This window comes from Phyllobates terribilis, unplaced genomic scaffold (genome assembly GCF_046119375.1).
Source record: "Phyllobates terribilis strain yellow unplaced genomic scaffold, ASM4611937v1 Scaffold_10__3_contigs__length_209671492, whole genome shotgun sequence".
Classification (NCBI taxonomy): Eukaryota; Metazoa; Chordata; class Amphibia; order Anura; family Dendrobatidae; genus Phyllobates; species Phyllobates terribilis.
Window position 1 is genome coordinate 188,684,231 of NW_027362770.1, and position 23,062 is coordinate 188,707,292.

The 23,062-nt window shown below is 45.8% G+C and overlaps 1 protein-coding gene across 1 annotated transcript in view; it reads left to right on the forward strand.

The window, feature by feature from the left end:
* The window catches only part of SYT10 (synaptotagmin 10), a 64,289-nt gene that overhangs the window by 23,075 nt on the left and 18,152 nt on the right, over positions 1 to 23,062 (forward strand). Inside the window, exon 4 of the mRNA XM_073650367.1 lies at positions 20,572 to 20,692. Within this exon, the coding sequence (XP_073506468.1) occupies positions 20,572 to 20,692 (121 nt within the window). The remainder of the gene's footprint in view (positions 1 to 20,571; positions 20,693 to 23,062) is intronic.

Here is a 23,062-nt window from a genome sequence, read left to right on the forward strand (position 1 = left end):
ATGATGAGCTCACAATGATCTGCAGTTTTCACCAGGCGATGAGCTTCTGAGACCAATAATTTTTGTTTCCCCGTAAACAATCCAATCATCTGATGAATAAGCGCATTTTGCTTGATTGTTAGGCCATGGGCGATGTTTACACCTAGTCTGTGAAGCCCTGATTTATACAGTACAGACCAAAAGTTTGGACACACCTTCTCCTTTAAAGATTTTTCTGTATTTTCATGACTATGAAAATTGTACATTCACACTGAAGGCATCAAAACTATGAATTACCACATGTGGAATTATATACTTAACAAAAAAGTGTGAAACAACTGAAAATATGTCTTATATTCTAGGTTCTTCACAGTAGCCACCTTTTGCTTTGATGACTGCTTTGCACACTCTTGGCATTCTCTTGATGAGCTTCAAGAGGTAGTCACCGGAAATGGTCTTCCAACAATCTTGAAGGAGTTCCCAGAGATGCTTAGCACTTGTTGGCCCTTTTGCCTTCACTCTGCGGTCCAGCTCACCCCAAACCATCTCGATTGGGTTCAGGTCTGGTGACTGTGGAGGCCAGGTCATCTGGCGTAGCCCCCCATCACTCTCCTTCTTGGTCAAATAGCCCTTACACAGCCTGGAGGTGTGTTTGGGGTCATTGTCCTGTTGAAAAATAAATGATGGTCCAACTAAACGCAAACCGGATGGAATAGCATGCCGCTGCAAGATGCTGTGGTAGCCATGCTGGTTCAGTATGCCTTCAATTTTGAATAAATCCCCAACAGTGTCACCAGCAAAGCACCCCCACACCATCACACCTCCTCCTCCATGCTTCACGGTGGGAACCCGGCATGTAGAGTCCATCCGTTCACGTTTTCTGCGTCGCACAAAGACACGGTGGTTGGAACCAAAGATCTCAAATTTGGACTCATCAGACCAAAGCACAGATTTCCACTGGTCTAATGTCCATTCCTTGTGTTCTTTAGCCCAAACAAGTCTCTTCTGCTTGTTGCCTGTCCTTAGCAGTGGTTTCCTAGCAGCTATTTTACCATGAAGGCCTGCTGCACAAAGTCTCCTCTTAACAGTTGTTGTAGAGATGTGTCTGCTGCTAGAACTCTGTGTGGCATTGACCTGGTCTCTAATCTGAGCTGCTGTTAAACTGCGATTTCTGAGGCTGGTGACTCGGATAAACTTATCCTCAGAAGCAGAGGTGACTCTTGGTCTTCCTTTCCTGGGGCGGTCCTCATGTGAGCCAATTTCTTTGTAGCGCTTGATGGTTTTTGCAACTGCACTTGGGGACACTTTCAAAGTTTTCCCAATTTTTCGGACTGACTGACCTTAATTTCTTAAAGTAATGATGGTGTAACGGGTCTGGGAGGCGGAACCTCTGAGCAACTTATACAAGGGGGCGGTCCTTGTAAGGAAGCGGGTGGCGACCAGGGAAGACAGGCAGGTAGTCACAGCAGGTGACCGGGACAGTCTCTGGGTAAACGGGCAGGAGGTCACGGCAAGGGACCGGGACAGTCTCTGGGTAAACGGGCAGGAGGTCACAGCAAGTGACCGGGGCAGTCTCTGGGTGAACGGGCAGGAGGTCACGGCAAGTGACCGGGACAGTCTATGGGTAAAGGGTAGGTACGACCTGTGACGGCTGAGCCTCTAGGTAGGCTAGCAGGCTAATGGCAGATGTGTGCTCCCAGGTGAGCAGGCGAGAGTCTGTGGATAAGCAGGTGGTCACAGCATGTGACGGCGGAGCCTCCAGGTAGGCTAACAGGCAGGTAGCAGATGAGCGCTCCCAGGTGAGCGGGCAAGAGTCTCTGGACTGGCAGGTGGTCACAGCACGTGACGGCGGAGCCTCCAGGTAGGCTAACAGGCAGGTAGCAGATGAGCGCTCCCAGGTGAGCGGGCAAGAGTCTCTGGACTGGCAGGTGGTCACAGCACGTGACGGCGGAGCCTCCAGGTAGGCTAGCAGACAGGTAGCAGGTGAGCGCTCCCAGGTGAGCGGGCAAGCTGGTCCATAGACAGACTGACAGATGTCGGAAGGCAGACCTTCGGACCTCAGGCTAGCAAGCAGGTAAGCGGATAACAGGCAGGAATCAGACAGCAAACTGGCAGGAAACTGGCAGGTAACTGGAAACGGGACCTGAGGGCTGAAGCAGAGTAGTGAACAGTGCAACAACATTGCTCGGGCACCTCCATTTTGGAGGAGGTGCCTTATATATGGTGAAGTCCTCCGGCCATTGGCCGGGGACTCCTTAGGACGGCGCGTGCGGCCCCTTTACGAGGGGGGGAGCGCGCGCGCGCCCTAAGCACAGTGGCCGGGAAGGAGCGCGCGCTGCCAGCAGAGCGGGAGGAGGACGCCGGGCTCGGAGCGGAGAGGTGAGGGGAACAGCGTCCCTGCCTAGCAGAGGGCAGGGACGCCGACGCTACAGTACCCCCCCTTTAGGCCCCCCCTTTTTTAGGCCAGACAGAAATTTAGCAAGGATGAGAGGGGCATGGATGTTCTCCCGGGGCTCCCACGTTCTCTCTTCAGGACCAAACCCCTTCCAATCTACTAGAAAAAAGGTCTTTCCTCTTATCCTTTTTGTGGCCAGAATGTTCTCTACCTCAAACTCGTTTTCAGCGGAAACCGGAGCAGGAGGCGTACCTGTAGATTTGGAAAAAGAGTTAAGTACCACGGGTTTGAGGAGAGATACATGGAAGGAGTTAGGGATCCGCAAGTTGGCCGGGAGTTTCAATTTATAGGCCACCGGGTTGATCTGACTGATGACCTCCAGAGGACCGATGAACCGAGGCCCTAACTTATAGGAAGGAATCTTGAGCCGGACATACTTGGACGAGAGCCAGACCTTATCCCCTGGACGGAATTGAGGAGGATCCAGATGTTTTTTGTCAGCATGTCTTTTCATACGCTCGGATGACAGAAGGAGTGCGGACCGGGTACTCTCCCACATGGAGGAAAATTTGTTAACAAGAGATTCCGCAGCCGGATTATCCACCGAGGTGGAGACGGGAAATGGGATCCGAGGATGCTGACCGAAGACTACAAAAAATGGGGATTTGGAGGAAGATTCGCTCTCGTGATTGTTGTAAGAGAATTCGGCCCATGGCAGGAGATCCACCCAGTCAGAATGGTGGGCATTAACGAAGTGCCGGAGGTAACTGGTCAGGATCTGATTGATCCGCTCCACTTGACCATTAGACGGTGGTAAGCGGAGGAGAAGTCCAGGGTGACGTCTAGCAATTTACAAGTGGCTCTCCAGAAACGTGAGGTGAACTGTACCCCACGATCCGACACGATGTGGAGGGGCAGGCCATGAAGACTGAAGATGTGGCGGATAAAGTCTTTAGCCAGCTCGGGTGCAGACGGGAGGCCTGGCAGGGGAATAAAGTGAGCCATCTTGGAAAAGCGGTCAGCGACCACCCAAATGACCGTACAACCGGCAGAGACGGGGAGATCAGTTATGAAGTCCATAGCAATATGCTGCCAGGGGGCAGCAGGCACAGGAACGGAAGGAGGCGACCGGCTGGCAGGTGTCTTGGGACTTTGTTGCGGGCGCAGGACACACAAGCAGAAACAAAGTCTATTACGTCCTTGTGCAGGGTAGGCCACCAGTAGTGCCGGGTAATAAGCTGGAGGGTCTTTTTCTGACCGGCGTGGCCAGCTAGTTTAGACGAATGGCCCCAGTGTAGGATCTTCTCCCGATCAGGTACTGAAACGAACGTCTTACCGGGAGGGAGACGATTTAGACTCACGGGAGCCACCTGCATTACTCTGGCGGGATCGATGATATGTTTGGGTTCTTCCTCGAGATCGGACACCAGAAAGGATCGGGACAAGGTGTCTGTTTTGATGTTTTTGTCAGCCGGGCGAAAATGAAGAACAAAATCAAAGCGAGCAAAAAACAAGGACCACCGGGCTTGGCGCAGGTTAAGTCTCTGGGCATGCTGGAGGTAAGCCAAGTTCTTGTGGTCAGTGTAAATTATTACCAGGTGAAGAGCCCCCTCGAGTAGGTAACGCCACTCCTCCAATGCCAGCTTGATGGCCAATAACTCTCGGTCTCCTATGGAATAGTTGCGCTCAGAAGAGAAGAGTTTGGAGAAGAAGCCACAAGTTACCATTCTCCCGGAAGACGATTTTTGGGTAAGTACCGCTCCGGCTCCAGAGGAGGAGGCGTCAACTTCCAGGAAGAACTGCTTGTTGCCGTCCGGGCGATGCAGCACCGGGGCGGAAGAGAAGGCCTGTTTTAAGGAAAGAAAGGCCTCCTCTGCTTCGGGCGGCCACTCTCTGGGATTAGTGCCCTTACGGGTGAGCGCGGAAATTGGGGCAGTCCGGGAAGAGAAGTGCGGTATGAAGAGGCGGTAGTAGTTGGCGAAGCCCAGGAACCGCTGAACAGCCTTCAACCCCTCCGGTCGAGGCCATTTCTCGATGGCAGACAGTTTCTCTGGATCCATTCGGAGGCCGGTCTGAGAAATAATGTAGCCCAAAAACTGAAGCGAGGTCTGCTCAAAGAGGCACTTCTCATATTTAGCGAAGAGGTGATTCTGCCTGAGCCTGAGCAGGACCTGACGAACATCCCTCCGGTGAGTCTGGAGATCCGGAGAGAAGACCAAGATGTCGTCCAGGTACACCACTACGCAGGAGTAGAGAAGGTCCCGGAAGATGTCATTGACCAACTCTTGAAAGACGGCAGGAGCATTACAGAGACCAAATGGCATTACCAGATATTCATAGTGGCCGTCCCGGGTGTTGAATGCAGTCTTCCATTCATCCCCCTGACGGATACGGACCAGGTTGTACGCCCCACGGAGGTCCAGTTTGGTGAAGATTCTAGCCCCCCTCAGACGATCAAATAACTCCGGAATGAGCGGAAGGGGGTACTTATTCTTCACCGTGATCTGGTTAAGGCCTCTATAGTCTATACAGGGACGGAGAGAGCCGTCCTTCTTTTTAACGAAAAAGAAGCCTGCTCCCGCCGGGGAGGTAGATTTCCGGATGAATCCCCGGGCCAGATTCTCCTCAATATATTCGGACATCGACCGGGTCTCAGCAGCGGACAATGGGTAAATACGCCCACGGGGAGGCGTAGTACCGGGTAACAGGTCGATAGGACAGTCGTATGGTCTATGAGGGGGTAATGTCTCTGCCTCCTTTTTATTAAAGACATCAGCAAATGACCAATAAGGAATCGGAAGTCCAGGTAGATTAGTTGGGGTAGGAGAAGGACGGACGGGATGAACAGGAACCAAACAAGTCTTATGGCAGTCCTGTCCCCAACGAAGGACTTCTCCGGTCTTCCAGTCAAGCACGGGTGCATGTTTCTGGAGCCAAGGTAGGCCTAGTAAGAGGGCGTGAGAGAGTCCAGGCAGAACATGAAAAGAGATGCTCTCAGAATGCAGCATTCCCACCTGCAGAGTAATGGATTCGGTGATGAGTTGGATGGGACGTGGTAAGAGGCCCCCATCCACGGCAGCGACAGATAGGGGTACAGCCAGAGGTTTGGTGGGAATGCGGTGTTTTTCTACCAGGGACTGTGAAATAAGATTCCTGGCTGCTCCAAAGTCAAGTTGGGCTAGTTCGAAAAAACGGTTCTCCCCGCAGATAATTGAGACTGACAGCAGCAGAGATGGAGAGGATTTATTCTTGTCTAGGTCGACCTCTCTGAGCGAACCTAGACACAGGCGTTTCCCGACCTCTCCGGGCAGGTACGGATCCGGTGCTCCTTGCTGCCACAGTAGAAGCAGCTCCCCTCGGCTCGGCATAAGTCCTGACGGGTTTTGACCATCTTGGTCTGGTCGACCTGCATAGGCTCAGGAGAGTGTACCTGGGGAGAAACTGAGGGAGTGACGGGTTTCTGGAAGGTAGGAGCTAGACGTGGAAACCTCCTCTCACGGGTGACCTCTTTGGCACGCTCCTGGAACCGTAGGTCAATCCGGGTGGCAAGAGTTATTAAGTCATCGAGAGTGGTAGGAATGTCCCGACCGGCGAGTTCATCTTTAATACGGCCGGACAGACCCTCCCAGAAGACAGACACCAGAGCGTCGTTATCCCAGGCCAGCTCCGAGGCAAGGGTACGGAACCATATGGCATATTGGCCCACGGTGAGACTTCCCTGACGGAGGCGTAGCAGAGACGATGCGGATGAGGTCTTCCGTCCGGGTTCGTCGAAGACTTTCCGGAAAGCCGTGAGAAAGGCAGGCAAGTCGGACACCAGGGGGTCTCCTCTCTCCCTTAGAGGATTTAGCCAAGCCAGTGCCTCCCCCGTGAGATGGGACATGATGAAGGCTACTTTGGCCCGGTCGGAGTTAAACTGGTGGGACAGGAGTTCAAAGTGCAGGGTGCACTGGTTTATGAAGCCCCGAGCCAGAGCGGAGTCGCCTCCGAAGCGAGGAGGTGCAGAAAGCCGGGGTCTGGAGCAGGATACCATGGTATTGGTGGGCAGCGGAGCTGCCGGGTTGCGAGTCAAGACACTAGCGGTGGTTGCTGGTGGAGCAGTCAGAGTGTCCAGGCGAGAATTGACATTCCGCAGGTGACTCAGGATGGACTCCTGTTGGGACCTCTGACGGGACAGTTCATGACAAAGGTCCGAGAGCGAGGGAGCTTGGGTGCCACCGGGTTCCATGGCCCGAGCAAACTGTAACGGGTCTGGGAGGTGGAACCTCTGAGCAACCTATACAAGGGGGCGGTCCTTGTAAGGAAGCGGGTGGCGACCAGGGAAGACAGGCAGGTAGTCACAGCAGGTGACCGGGACAGTCTCTGGGTAAACGGGCAGGAGGTTACGGCAAGTGACCGGGGCAGTCTCTGGGTGAACAGGCAGGAGGTCACAGCAAGTGACCGGGGCAGTCTCTGGGTGAACGGGCAGGAGGTCACGGCAAGTGACCGGGACAGTCTCTGGGTAAAGGGTAGGTACGACCTGTGACGGCTGAGCCTCCAGGTAGGCTAGCAGGCAGATGGCAGATGTGTGCTCCCAGGTGAGCAGGCGAGAGTCTCTGGATAAGCAGGTGGTCACAGCATGTGACGGCAGAGCCTCCAGGTAGGCTAACAGGCAGGTAGCAGATGAGCGCTCCCAGGTGAGCGGGCAAGAGTCTCTGGACTGGCAGGTGGTCACAGCACGTGACGGCGGAGCCTCCAGGTAGGCTAACAGGCAGGTAGCAGATGAGCGCTCCCAGGTGAGCGGGCAAGAGTCTCTGGACTGGCAGGTGGTCACAGCACGTGACGGCGGAGCCTCCAGGTAGGCTAGCAGACAGGTAGCAGGTGAGCGCTCCCAGGTGAGCGGGCAAGCTGGTCCATAGACAGACTGACAGATGTCGGAAGGCAGACCGTCGGACCTCAGGCTAGCAAGCAGGTAAGCGGATAACAGGCAGGAATCAGACAGCAAACTGGCAGGAAACTGGCAGGTAACTGGAAACGGGACCTGAGGGCTGAAGCAGAGTAGTGAACAGTGCAACAACATTGCTCGGGCACCTCCATTTTGGAGGAGGTGCCTTATATATGGTGAAGTCCTCCGGCCATTGGCCGGGGACTCCTTAGGACGGCGCGCGCGGCCCCTTTTAAGAGGGGGGAGCGCGCGCCCTAAGCACCGTGGCCGGGAAGGAGCGCGCGCTGCCAGCAGAGCGGAAGGAGGACGCCGGGCTCGGAGCGGAGAGGTGAGGGGAACAGTGTCCCTGCCTAGCAGAGGGCAGGGACGCCGACGCTACAGATGGCCACTCGTTTTTCTTTACTTAGCTGCTTTTTTCTTGCCATAATACAAATTCCAACAGTCTATTCAGTAGGACTATCAGCCGTGTATCCACCAGACTTCTGTACAACACAACTGATGGTCTCAACCCCATTTATAAGGCAAGAAATCCCACTTATTAAACCTGACAGGGCACACCTGTGAAGTGAAAACCATTTCCGGTGACTACCTCTTGAAGCTCATCAAGAGAATGCCAAGAGTGTGCAAAGCAGTCATCAAAGCAAAAGGTGGCTACTGTGAAGAACCTAGATTTTCATAGACATATTTTCAGTTGTTTCACACTTTTTTGTTAAGTATATAATTCCACATGTGTTAATTCATAGTTTTGATGCCTTCAGTGTGAATGTACAATTTTCATAGTCATGAAAATACAGAAAAATCTTTAAATGAGAAGGTGTGTCCAAACTTTTGGTCTGTACTGTATGTACACAGATCCATGCTGCATACACAAAGCACATACATACACGGAGCACATTTATGCATAGAGCACATACATACACAGAACACATTCTTGCACAGAGCATATATGTACACAGATCCATGCTGCATACACAGAGCACATTCATGCACAGAGCACATACATACACAGAACCTTGCTGCATACAGAGACATGCATACACATTGTAGAATACTTACCAGTTTGTCTCCTTTTTTTAGTTCTACTAGACTTCTGCATCGTATAAAGTACCTGTGGGTCTAAGGACCAGTAGGACTAGGGTGACATTTCCTTGTGAAGGCCTCTTCATGGCATCACCCACGAGGTCTCTAGACCAATCTCCGGCCATCATCGCTTACAAGACAGAAGCAGGGACTCATCAGCATTGCCGTTTTGAGTGCGATGGCGTGAGGTCATTGGACACCTGCTGTAGCTCGTAGACCATTGTCATGCTGACGCCTTCTGATGGTTTGTGTAGACCATCAGGCTCAGTGTGTGATGTCTATGGATCAATCGTGGAGCCAGTGAAGCGTCCATTTCTCCAAAGTGTTCCAGGAGTCCTCTATCAGCATGACCTCTCCAGACCACCTTGTCTCGTATTACTGCGAGCAGCCGGCATCTTAGGTTCTTCTCTCTTTTTCTTCTTGGCTCTTTCTTGCTGGGCTACGGGATTATTGTGACATCAAGCAGAAGTTTCTGACTTATTTGGACTCTGAGGATTCGGTCCAGGGCAGGGAACGGAGCCATGAGATCTGGGAGAAGATCCTGGGCTTTCCTTACCAACGTGTGGAGATTGAATTAGAAGGCGTCCATATGTTTCCCTCTGTTTGCTGATAATTTATGCCCAGACTTCTCTATTTTTGAGCTGATTTAAGAAATGATGAATGTTCCAGGAGGCGCGGAGACGACAGCTGTCCCCGAATCTCCAGCGCTGCGCTTTTTATGTCTTCTGTATCAGATTTGCTAGAGAAATAACTTGAGCTTAAAGGGGATCTCTGGTCTCCAGACTCCATTCGTTAAGTTCACAATGCCGCAAGGGATTCCATGATGCCTATGGCAAGCCTGATGGGTCATAATTAAAGGGGTTTATGGCATGAGGAGGCGTGAGGTACCAAATGTCTTCTTATGGCAGTATTAATGAATAATGGTGTGATCTCCAAATTATTATACATCTATAACAGCCTCTTGCTCGTGACAGTGACATTTTTGTCATAGCCTCGCCCCTTTTTATTAAAAAATTTGAGGGGGCTAATCAGAGCCCTCCCTATGCAATTCTTGTCCCCCAGAATCACTTATACTGAAGCATATGGTACTCTGCATCCTCAGGATAACCAATATGACATGCATCTTGCAACCCCTTTAAATTTAAAGGGGAAGTACATCTTTAAAGCCAATGATTCTTAGTTAAAAACCTCCTACCACGCTGTCTATATAGCTTGCATACACTATGTATCTCCATGGTAACAGACTACAAACAAATCCTGCGTAGTCTGATCCTGTAATCCTACTTTGCTACGTACAAAATATATGTTTAGAAAGTTATTGGGGGATGGACGGAAGGGATTAGAGTGCAGGGTCTGACTACGAAGGGTTTGTTTGTAGTCTGTTACCATGGAGATGCATAGTTATGTCTTGGAGCTGTATACACAAAATGGTTTGATATATACAGTGCATGAACTTTTCCACATTTTTTCACGTTACTCCCACAAACTTAAATGTATTTCATTGGGATTTTATTTGATATAACACAAACTAAAAAGTATGTGTGACGTGTAAAGGAAATGATAGGAAGTTTTCTAAATATTTAAAAAACATAAATCTGATAATTATGTTGTGCATATGTATTTAGCCCCCCGAGTTAATACTTTTGTAGGACTACCTTTCGCTGCAGTGTTTTGGAGTCTGTCTCTCCCGCTTTTCACATCTAGAGGTGACATTTTGCCTGTTCTTCCCTGCCTGTGCTGAAGAAAAGCCTCCCCACAGCAGAATGCTGCCACCACCATGTGTAATGGTGGGGATGGTGTTTTCAGGGTGTTGTGCAGTGTTGGGCTTAAGAAAGTTCTCCTTTTGGTTGCACCTTCATCCACCTGCTCACTGTATACCTTACATGGCATTGGAACAAAGAAAATGGTTGTAAAGTTGGACCTTCCACCATAGAGCTAAACAGATACTAAGTGCCAGAAATATTTATCTGCTTGCTTGTTCGTTACTTAGGTGAGTCGATGCCCCCAATGCAACCAGTAATCTTTACGGGTCTGCTCACGCTTCCTCCCCTGACTTTGGGGACCATTCAGTGGATGATCTTCTATTTTGATTGGCGCGGGTGTCCGGGCCGAGTACCAGGATCCCTTCCGGGCGCAGAACAGAACAATCAGAATCCAGCAGAATATTGAATCTGAGGTATCCAGGGAGCGATGAGCAGATATTGCTGAGCGGCAGCCCTGAGTCATCACGGACATCCATCAGCGGAAGCAACATCTCTACCATTCCAAGTCCCCATCTCCTGCCCGTGTGTCATGCTAGGTGAGGGAAGGACCCAGCGTACACCGATGGGAAAAGGGGGAAGCCCAGCAACTAGGGAAAAGGAGAGTGGAGACCCCTAGGCAGATCTAACAACACCTTGACTCCCCTATCGTCCCTAAATAGGTTCCGCGCCTATCGCCGAGCAGGGTACCTAATGCCTAACTGTCCCTAGAGCTAGGCCCTAGATAGGGAGGGGGAGTGGTGAGCACTAGTCAGTCCACTACAATGAAAGACAAACCAGTGAAACAGACATGGGGATACGCTTACCTTTGAGAAGACACCAGAGAGATCATCACTACAATCCACAAAGGAACTCCAAGAAGAATCTAGCCGACTGCTAGAACTCCAGACCTTTTACAGAGGAAGTTACTCTATCACCAGCGATTCTCTGGAGAAACTGAGGGTATTTAAAGGTCCAGCAAGAGTGTGTTAATTAGCAGCAGAAGGTGGAGGTCACCACTGGGTCCTAGAGAGGGAGGGATGATAAAAGGATCAAGAAGGTGTCTGCAAGGCCAAGCGCAGAAACCTTCTACAGCCGGACCCAGAATGACTGTCTGTCAAACCTGACACACCCTTGACACCATGTCTAATGAGGGCAGTCTCATCCTCTAACTGAAGATTTTGGAATGGTTAATAGTTTCCATCATTCATCTCTATGGTAGAAGTCAGATAATCCGGAATCCTCGGGACCATTGGTAATTCTGGACTATTGGATTTCTTAGTGGAGACATGTCTTCTGGGATTAATATAGACTCCATTATTCCGGTTTATCAGCTAATTCGACCAAAGTCCCGGATTACCAGGAAGACTGCCGGATTATCAGGAAGACTGGCGGATTACTTGGCTCTGGATTAGTGAAAGCGAAGAAGCAGATAGTGGAACCGCTATATGCAACCTATTGCTCCCTGTTATCAGCCATTTCAGAGTGGAAAAAGACTGTAGTCGCCTGTCGTACATATAGTCAGTTTGTCTCCTGCCTTTAATGGCTGATAACAGAGAGTAATTAATTATATTAATCTGTTGCCAGCTAGAAGTGGCTGCTAACAGGGAACAATAGGTGATATTAATCTGACTTACAGTCAGTCTATTACTCCCTGTTATCAGCCATTTCAGGCTCTCTGTGGAAGCCTCCCACTATGTATTATTGTCCATCTGTACAGTTCAGGTGTTATACGCCGATATTATAATGTCTGGATGTGATTTACATAACGCAAAGTAAGCAGAACCCGGCGGAGGCTGCGAGCCATTTACCCACCATATAAACCCGCATTATAGCGGAAGTAATTATCCCGCAATCAGAGACGATGCAACAAAGTAACAGGTGCAACTATGGAGAGAACGAATTGTCCTGGTCCCGGGGGAGGAGCGCGGAGAAAGTCAGCAACGTGTAGATTCTACTTGGAAAGTTCATTGTCGTAAACTACAGCGTATCCTGTCCAAAGATTCCGGAAGGAAATGAATGGATCAGGAAACTTATTTTGTTAAACAAGTATTATAGTAGTTATATTCTTGTACATAGGGGGCAGTATTATAGTAGTTATATTCTTGTACATAGGGGGCAGCATTATAGTAGTTATATTCTTGTACATAGGGGCAGTATTATAGTAGTTATATTCTTGTACATAGGGGCAGTATTATAGTAGTTATATTCTTGTACATAGGGGGCAGTATTATAGTAGTTATATTCTTGTACATAGGGGCAGTATTATAGTAGTTATATTCTTGTACATAGGGGGCAGTATTATAGTAGTTATATTCTTGTACATAGGGGGCAGTATTATAGTAGTTATTCTTGTACATAGGAGCAGTGTTATAGTAGTTATATTCTTGTATATAGGAGCAGTATTATAGTAGTTATATTCTTGTACATAGGAGCAGTATTATAGTAGTTATATTCTTGTACATAGGGGGCAGTATTATAGTAGTTATATTCTTGTACATAGGGGGCAGTATTATAGTAGTTATATTCTTGTACATAGGGGCCAGTATTATAGTAGTTATATTCTTGTACATAGGGGCAGTATTATAGTAGTTATATTCTTGTACATAGGGGCAGTATTATAGTAGTTATATTCTTGTACATAGGAGCAGTATTATAGTAGATATATTCTTGTACATAGGAGCAGTATTATAGTAGTTATATTCTTGTACATAGGGGCAGTATTATAGTAGATATATTCTTGTACATAGGAGCAGTATTATAGTAGTTATATTCTTGTACATAGGGGGCAGTATTATAGTAGTTATTCTTGTACATAGGAGCAGTATTATAGTAGTTATATTCTTGTATATAGGAGCAGTATTATAGTAATATTCTTGTACATAGGGGGCAGTATTATAGTAGTTATATTCTTGTACATAGGAGCAGTATTATAGTAGTTATATTCTTGTACATAGGGGCAGTATTATAGTAGTTATATTCTTGTACATAGGGGCCAGTATTATAGTAGTTATATTCTTGTACATAGGGGGCAGTATTATAGTAGTTATATTCTTGTACATAGGGGCCAGTATTATAGTAGTTATATTCTTGTACATAGGGGCAGTATTATAGTAGTTATATTCTTGTACATAGGGGCAGTATTATAGTAGTTATATTCTTGTACATAGGGGCAGTATTATAGTAGTTATATTCTTGTACATAGGAGCAGTATTATAGTAGATATATTCTTGTACATAGGAGCAGTATTATAGTAGTTATATTCTTGTACATAGGGGGCAGTATTATAGTAGTTATATTCTTGTACATAGGAGCAGTATTATACTAGTTATATTCTTGTACATAGGGGCAGTATTATAGTAGTTATATTCTTGTACATAGGAGCAGTATTATAGGAGTTATATTCTTGTACATAGGGGGCAGTATTATAGGAGTTATATTCTTGTATATAGGAGCAGTAGTATAGTAGTTATATTCTAGTACATAGGGGGCAGTATTATAGTAGTTATATTCTTGTACATAGGGGCAGTATTATAGTAGTTATATTCTTGTACATAGGGAGCAGTATTATAGTAGTTATATTCTTGTACATAGGGAGCAGTATTATAGTAGTTATATTCTTGTACATAGGGAGCAGTATTATAGTAGTTATATTCTTGTACATAGGGAGCAGTATTATAGTAGTTATATTCTTGTACATAGGAGCAGTATTATAGTAGTTATATTCTTGTACATAGGGGGCAGTATTATAGTAGTTATATTCCTGTACATAAGGGACAGTATTATAGTAGTTATATTCTTGTACATAGGGGGCAGTATTATAGTAGTTATATTCTTGTACATAGGAGCAGTATTATAGTAGTTATATTCTTGTACATAGGGGGCAGTATTATAGTAGTTATATTCTTGTACATAGGGGGCAGTATTATAGTAGTTATATTCTTGTGCATAGGGGGCAGTATTATAGCAGTTATATTCTTGTGCATAGGGGGCAGTATTATAGCAGTTATATTCTTGTGCATAGGGGGCGGTATTATAGTAGTTATATTCTTGTACATAGGAGCAGTATTATAGTAGTTATATTCTTGTACATAGGGGCAGTATTATAGTAGTTATATTCTTGTACATAGGGGACAGTATTATAGTAGTTATATTCTTGTACATACGATCAGTATTATAGTAGTTATATTCTTGTACATAGGGGAGTATTATAGTAGTTATATTCTTGTACATAGGGGACAGTATTATAGTAGTTCTATTCTTGTACATAGGAGCAGTATTATAGTAGTTATATTCTTGTACATAGGAGCAGTATAATAGGAGTTATATTCTTGTACATAGGGAGCAGTATTATAGGAGTTATATTCTTGTACATAGGGGGCAGTATTATAGTAGTTATATTCTTGTATATAGGAGCAGTATTATAGTAGTTATATTCTAGTACATAGGGGGCAGTATTATAGTAGTTCTATTCTTGTACATAGGAGCAGTATTATAGTAGTTATATTCTTGTATATAGGAGCAGTAGTATAGTAGTTATATTCTAGTACATAGGGGGCAGTATTATAGTAGTTATATTCTTGTACATAGGGGCAGTATTATAGTAGTTATATTCTTGTACATAGGGGGCAGTATTATAGTAGTTATATTCTTGTACATAGGGGGCAGTATTATAGTAGTTATATTCTTGTACATAGGGGGCAGTATTATAGTAGTTATATTCTTGTACATAGGAGCAGTATTATAGTAGTTATATTCTTGTAGATAAGGGGCAGTATTATAGTAGTTATATTCTTGCACATAGGGAGCAGTATTATAGTAGTTATATTCTTGTACATAGGGAGCAGTATTATAGTAGTTATATTCTTGTACATAGGGAGCAGTATTATAGTAGTTATATTCTTGTACATAGGGGAGCAGTATTATAGTAGTTATATTCTTGTACATAGGGAGCAGTATTATAGTAGTTATATTCTTGTACATAGGGGCAGTATTATAGTAGTTATATTCTTGTATATAGGAGGCAGTATTATAGTAGTTATATCCTTGTATATAGGGGGCAGTATTATAGTAGTTATATTCTTGTATATAGGGGGCAGTATTATAGTAGTTATATTCTTGTACATAGGGGCAGTATTATAGCAGTTATATTTTTGAACATGGGTGGGGGGGCTGATATAATTATTGCACATGGGGTCAGCCTCTAATGATGTGAGTATTATGTGGCGGTGACATCTCTTTGTGACTCAGTGCAGATTTGGTTCCCGGCGTTGTCAGCATTGTCAGTATAATTACCTTTGGTGCAGGATATGATGTAGTGATGACTGATATCTGCTGTCAGGTTTCCAGGAATCCGTCTGTCTTGACTCTTGTGCTGTTTCCATATTTAGATACTTTACACTGTATTGCGGGGTTATTAATTAGCATTACTTAGCGGAGTTGGATGACGGCTCTGACAGAAGACAATGGCTTCCTGATTACTATGCAATCTACCTCTGTCCCTAAAGACTCTTTTTTTTTTAATATTCCGCCGGGGGCAAAATAAAGCTGGAACCCTGGAAGGAAGAGGGAGAAATGGAAAAACTGAGACTTTTGATTTTTCTCCTTTTGGGTTATTTAAGAGACACAAGACAAAAATACCTCTGGCTGTAAGGTCGGGGTCTGTCAAGGGGCCGCTTCACATGTTAGTTCTTCTGTGTTTGGAGGAGTCTTTGCAGAGTAGAATATAGAAGAAACAGTGCTACCATTGTCATTGTGGCCACTTGTGGAATTACATCTAAGCCCAGTTCCTTAAAGTTTTCACAACCCGTGAACTTTTCCACATTTTTTCACGTTACACCCACAAACTTAAATGTATATTATTGGGATTTTCTGTGATACCAACACAACTAACAAGTATGATGCAGGGTTTTATCAATATAGAAACTTCACAGGGTATGAATACTTTTTCAAGGCACTGAATATACTGCAATACCAGTCATTCCCACTGACAAGAGTGGAGCTATTTTCTGATTACAAAAACCACTAAATCCTTATCTATTTTTGGTTGAACCTCTACAGTCTATCCTCTCTTGTGGTCATTAGTTTTATCCTTTTGTTCATACATTCCAATTTTTTTTTACATATGTTAATTAGTGCTTTATATATTTAAGGTTTTTGTTTTTTTTACTATATTGTCTTAATTTTTTTAATTACTTATTTTATATATATATATATATATATATATATATATATATATATATATATTATATTTATCAGTACAGACCAAAAGTTTGGACACAGCTTCTCATTTAAAGATTTTTCTGTATTTTCATGACTATGAAAATTGTACATTAACACTGAAGGCATCAAAACTATGAAAATATCTACTATATAATTGTCTTATCCCATCTGTCTGTCTGTCTGTCTGTCCTGGAAATCCCGCGTCGCTCATTGGTCCGGCAGCGGCCAATCAGCGCCACAGGATTTCTGAAAAAAGATGGCGGCCGTTAGCGGCTCATCTCCCGGCCGGTACCAGCAGAAGGACCTCGACCGCCGGACCCATCTGCGGGACGGAGATGCAGCCGGGAGATGAGCGGCGCGAGGCGCTCATGTCCCGGCCGGTAGCAGTGGAAGGACCGCCGGCGTCGCTGACCTCCATGCGGAAGGGAGGATCGGGGAGCGGCGCTGCGGGTCCGGATACTTCTGCTGCGAGCAGTCGCTCATGTCCCGGGTTCTCACAGCGTAAGTACCCGCACAGGCAGCGCCGCTCCCCGGTCCTCACCAAGACGATTCGATGATTGGTCGCGGTCTTCAGACCCGACCAATCACTGATCTTACTGCAAAAGTTAAACACTACTGTGCTGATTGGTCGCGAACGCTGCCCGCGACCGATTACCGATTTGGGCGCCAAATTTAAATATCGGCCGCGACCAATCACCGATCTTGGCTCCACATTTAAACACCGCTCTGCTGATTGGTCGCGGTCGCCGTCCGCGACCAATCAGCAGTATTGGCGCCAAATTTAAACCCCGCTCTCCTGATTGGTCGCGGTTGCCGGCCGCGACTAATCAGCATTGTTGGCGCCAAATTGCCGGTCGCGACTAATCAGCATTATTGGCGCCAAATTTAAACACTGCTTTGCTGATTGGTCGCGGCCGCCGATCAGCATTATTGGTGCAAAATTTAAACACCGCTCTGCTGATTAGTCGCGACCGCCGGCCGTGACCAATCAGCGATTTTGGCGCCAAATTTAAACACCGCTCTGCTGATTGCGCCCGGTCGGCCGCATACATATTCTATAATACCCGATGCGTTAGAATCGGGCCACCATCTAGTGTCTTATATTCTATTTTCTTCAAAGTAGCCACCTTTTGCTTTGATGACTGCTTTGCACACTCTTGGCATTCTCTTGATGAGCTTCAAGAGGTAGTCACCGGAAATGGTTTTCACTTCACAGGTGTGCCCTGTCAGGTTTAATAAGTGGGATTTCTTGCCTTATAAATGGGGTTGGGACCATCAGTTGTGTTGTGCAGAAGTCAGGTGGATACACAGCTGATAGTCCTACTGAATAGACTGTTAGCTGCTTTTTTCTTGCCATAATACAAATTCTAAGTAAAGAAAAATGAGTGGCCATCATTACTTTAAGAAATGAAGGTCAGTCAGTGCGAAAAATTGGGAAAACTTTGAAAGTGTCCCCAAGTGCAGTTGCAAAAACCATCAAGCGCTACAAAGAAACTGGCTCACATGATGACCGCCCCAGCAAAGGAAGATCAAGAGTCACCTCTGCTTCTGAGGATAAGTTTATCCGAGTCACCAGCCTCAGAAATCGCAGGTTAACAGCAGCTCAGATTAGAGACCAGGTCAATGTCACACAGAGTTCTAGCAGCAGACACATCTCTACAACAACTGTTAAGAGGAGACTTTGTGCAGCAGGCCTTCATGGTAAAATAGCTGCTAGGAAACCACTGCTAAGGACAGGCAACAAGCAGAAGAGACTTGTTTGGGCTAAAGAACACAAGGAATGGACATTAGACCAGTGGAAATCTGTGCTTTGGTCTGATGAGTTCATTTAAAAAAGTTTAAATAAATTGCTTTTAAAATAAAAAAACACTTTATACTCACCTACCGCCGTACCCTGAGTGTCCCACGGCGATCTGATCACCCAGCAGCTCTCTATACACTGACAGGAGCATGATCGCTCCCGGCAGTGTATAGCGCTGACCTGCTGAGAGCTCCGGTGCCCTCACTTCTGTGCTGTGTGAGAATTGATGCAGTAAGTGAGGTCACCGGAGCTCTCAGCTGATTGAACTCCAGTGACCTCCGTCCTGCAGCACAGTGCTATACACTGACAGGAGTGATTACCCTCCTGTGTTGCTGTATATAGTGCTGTCCTCTACAACAGTCACATCAATGATTACTGATGTGACTGCACTAGAAGTGACCCAGATCATCGTGGGACTCTCCATTACTAACCTGGGCTTCATGTCACCCGCCAATATAAGGCTGACGTGAACCTCAACCCTATTACCCCACTTGCCACTGCACCACGGAAGATTAGAGGCTAAGCGCCAGATTTGGTGTATCTTATGGATGCGCCATTTCTGGGGCGGCTGAGAGCTGATATTATTAGCCTCGGAGGTGGCCAGGATCCATGGCCCCTTCCCTGGCTATTAATATCAGGACGCAGCTGTCTGTGTAGCCTTTGCTGGTTAGATTTTATAGGGGTACCCTACCTCAATTTTTTTCTGGTATCCCCCTGTAATCTAGCCAGTAAAGGCTAAGCAGACACCTGTGGGCTGTTATTCATAGCCAGGGAACATTTTTGGCTAATGGCCCCTTCCCCAGTTAGTAATATCAGCTCCCAGTGGTTGGCTTTCCCTCTGCTGGTTATTGGAAGTGGTGCAGGAGCCTACGCCATTTTTTTTAATTTTAGGCTCTGTGCCCATGATCCGGAGGTAGCAGCGCTTTGGACACAGCATCGTATTTCAGGTAAATCCACATGTGTTCAGTGAACCATGCTGATTTACTGCATTCAATACATTCTAGTGGTCAAATTTCTGTTACGGAGACTAGCGACTCCGCAAGAGGAATTGACATGCTGCAGTCCTGAAAGACGCGACGCATGTCAGTGTCCTTGGATGCATGCATAGCGGACATGGGATTTCTAGAAATCCCATCCACGATGCTGTAACATCTGGCCGCTGTGGGTTTAACGCTGCATAAATTTGCAGCTTCAAACCCTCAGTGGCTCCTGATCGTGGGCACCTACCCAAACTCACCCACGGCATGTCAATTTCTGTAGCGGAGGCTAGTCTCGGCTACAGATTTTGACCAATTGAAGTGTCATTACATGCGGTGGATTCACATGTACTGACAACATGTGCTGCATTAGGAGTAATGGGATTAGGGTCGCTGACACCTAACCCTAGCTTTAGTACTAAAGAGGTGTCAGCCAGACACCCCCATTACTAAATAAAGAGTTATATAAACACACACCGAGAATAAAACACTTTATTTGAAATACAACAGACACATTCTTTAATCATTTTAATTAACCGATATACTCACCCCAGGTCCGACGGTAATCCAAGGGTTAAAGCAATGTCCCACATTTCTTTTTTTTCAAATATCTTTATTTAGCTCCAAAAATCATTCATTGCTGTACTAAAACGCACCAAAATCGCGGCAAAAACGCACATTTTTTGCTGCCAAGAGCTGCAGAAATTTCTGCAAACAAATATTGAATGTATCTATAGGGAGCTGGTGTCTAAGACCCCCCAATGATCATTCAGACCCCCCCGAGGAGAATGAGAGCCCGCACAGTGTCGCCCAAGATGAACCCTTTATCTCTGTGGTTTGAGTAATTGTTGGAGGTCTTAAGACCCAAATACCCACTTGTCATCAAAGACCCCAAAAGGTTCCAGACCCCCCCCCACGAGACACCAGTCCTTTAAAGGGAAGATCATCTATCATGTCCTTTTATTCTTTCTTTTTTGGTTTTATACTTTCTCCACTTTTATGACGTATTGTTATTATTCCCGGTCGGATCTGATAACCCGTCACCGTTCTTGATTCTTCCTCGTTAATTTCCCCATGAACGGTGTAAATGTCTTTGTATATAGACGGAATAATATCCGCTCTGCATTAACCCGGACGACCGTGAGTTACCGGCTCTCCCTGATTAATGGATCCGCTGATTGCTGCTGTCAGCTGATTGGACAGCCGAGAAGCCCGCTGATTAGCATACTGCATAATTTCCCTTTAATGTCGTTGGGAATTTCATCAAATTCTCGGAATTTACCTCTTTATTCCTTTTACACGTCTCTGGGGAAAGGTGTGGGGGAGGGGCGGGGGCTTTCGTCTTTAGTTTTCCCATATTCGGTGTCAGCGGGGTCTTCGTGGTTGGAGTCCCCGGCATTCATGTGTGTGATGTGCTGCCCACTGACTCTGATTCTTTTTGGGGCTTTTTCCAGGAAAGTGTTGACCTCGGGGAGATCATGTATTCCCTCTGTTACCTCCCCACTGCCGGCAGGATGACGCTGACCGTGATCAAGTGTCGGAATCTGAAGGCGATGGACATCACAGGCTCCTCCGGTACGTCACCCGCCGCGACCAGAGATGGTGATGGCTGGGGATAATTTATGCCCCAATGACAACATCCGGCACTAAAACCCAATAAATAAGAAAAGTCATGTGTTCTCAGCCGTCCAATCACATTCTTTATTTCTCATTACTTTCCTTCTTTTTTCCTCAGTGTTGTTTTGCTCCGTTCCACCCACTATGTTTCCTACACTTCCTAGTCCCCGTTCCTTTGTTTTTGTTTCCTTCCTTTCCCCCTTTTTTTCTTTTTCCTTTTCATTCTTCCTTCTCAACTTCCATTCCCTCCTTCCTTTTCATTCTTCCTTTTCCTTCCTTGCTTCCTTCTTTTTCCATCCATTCATTATCCTTCCTTCCTTTTTTTCTTTCCTTCATTCCTTCCAACCATTCTTTTTTTTTTTTTTTTTTGCCCCTTTTTTTTGCTTTCCTTCATTTTGCTTTCCTATTTCATTCCTTTTTTTTTCCTCCTTCCTTCCTTCCTCTTCCATTCATCATACTTTCTTCTTTCATTCCTTCCTTTTCCATCCATCCTTCCTTCTTTCCTTCCTCTTCCATTCATCATACTTTCTTCTTTCGTTCCTTCCTCTTCCATCCATCCTTCCTACATTCCTTCCTTGTTGCCTTTTCCATCCTTCCTTTTCCATGCATCATCCTTTGTTTCCCCCCCCCCCATTTTTTTGCTTTCCTTCATTTTTCTTCCTTTTCATTAGCACATTTCTTCCTTCCTTCCTTCCCTTTTTTGAGTGCTTCATTCCCCCTTTTTTCCTTTTCTTGCTTCCTTTTGCCCTTTCCTTCTTTTCCTTTCTCCCTTTCTTCCTTACGTTTTCCTTGCCCTTTCTCCCGAGTCTCCTTACCTTCCCTCTTTCTTCCCTTCTCATTCCTTCCCATTAACTCCTCTCTTTGTGGCCATTCCTTTCCTGTAGTCCTCAGCTCCCTTCCCTTCCTTCTCCTTCATTTACAATTTTTTTAATTCTTTTGCCTTTTTTTAAGCCTTTTTTTCCCTCCATCCCTTCTCCCATTTTCTTTGGTCACCTTTCCCTTTGTTTTCCCGTTATTTCCCTGCCCCTTCCTTTCATCTCATTCCTTTGACAACATCTTGTTCCTTCCATAACATTTTTCCTTTTTTATCTTTCCCTTTGTTTTATTTCCTTTCTTTTCTTTTACCTTTTTCTCCTTTTTTTATTCTATTTTTCTTTGATTCCTTCTTCCTTCCGTCCCTCCACCACTCGCTCCCTCCTCTTCCTTTCTTTCTCCCATATTATTAGGAAATGCTATAAATGTTGGTCTGATCCTTGGGACTCTCCAGTCCTAGGAATGGCAGCGCCTGGTCCTTTATTATGCAGATCACAGCACGTGACATGTTTGTCTTGTGGCATTATATACGGTTTTACTGCAGGGCTCGTAGTTGGCGCCGGGAAGGTTCAGCAGGGGGCGGAGAGGTGGTCGGGGCGCACGAGAGTCCAGTGTATAAGCAAAACCCAACAGTGGTACAAGTACCAGCGGCCAAAGGGCTGAACGAAAGGCGACCATAACTCAGGGCTGAACAAAACCCTGACAATAGGATCCTGATCACTAAATGTTCCTGTGACCAGAGATGGGAAAAATCACCTGAATCCTTCTGAAGAGGTCTGTGCGAGTAACCGGAATTAATGTCATCAGTGATATATGTAACTACACAGAACACGGACACCCAAAACTGCTCCCCGAACATGGAGGACGCTTGTTTACTTCTTATGTTCTGGAAAATGGCCTGACTCTCCTGAGACCATCTGTGCCAACATACTGCCCCCTGTGCACAAGAATATAACTACTATAATACTGCCCCCTATGTACAGGAATAGAACTACTATAATACTGCCCCTATGTACAAGAATATAACTACTATAATACTGCTCCTATGTACAAGAATATAACTACTATAATACTGCCCCTATGTACAAGAATATAACTACTATAATACTGCCCCTATGTACAAGAATATAACTACTATAATACTGCTCCTATGTACAAGAATATAACTACTATAATACTGCCCCCTATGTACAAGAATATAACTACTATAATACTGCTCTTATGTACAAGAATATAACTACTATAATACTGCCCCTATGTACAAGAATATAACTACTATAATACTGCTCCTATGTACAAGAATATAACTACTATAATACTGCTCCCTATGTACAAGAATATAACTACTATAATACTGCCCCCTATGTACAAGAATATAACTACTATAATACTGCCTCCTATGTACAAGAATATAACTACTATAATACTGCCCCTATGTACAAGAACATAACTACTATAATACTGCCCCCTATGTGCAAGAATATAGCTACTATAATACTGCTCCTATGTACAAGA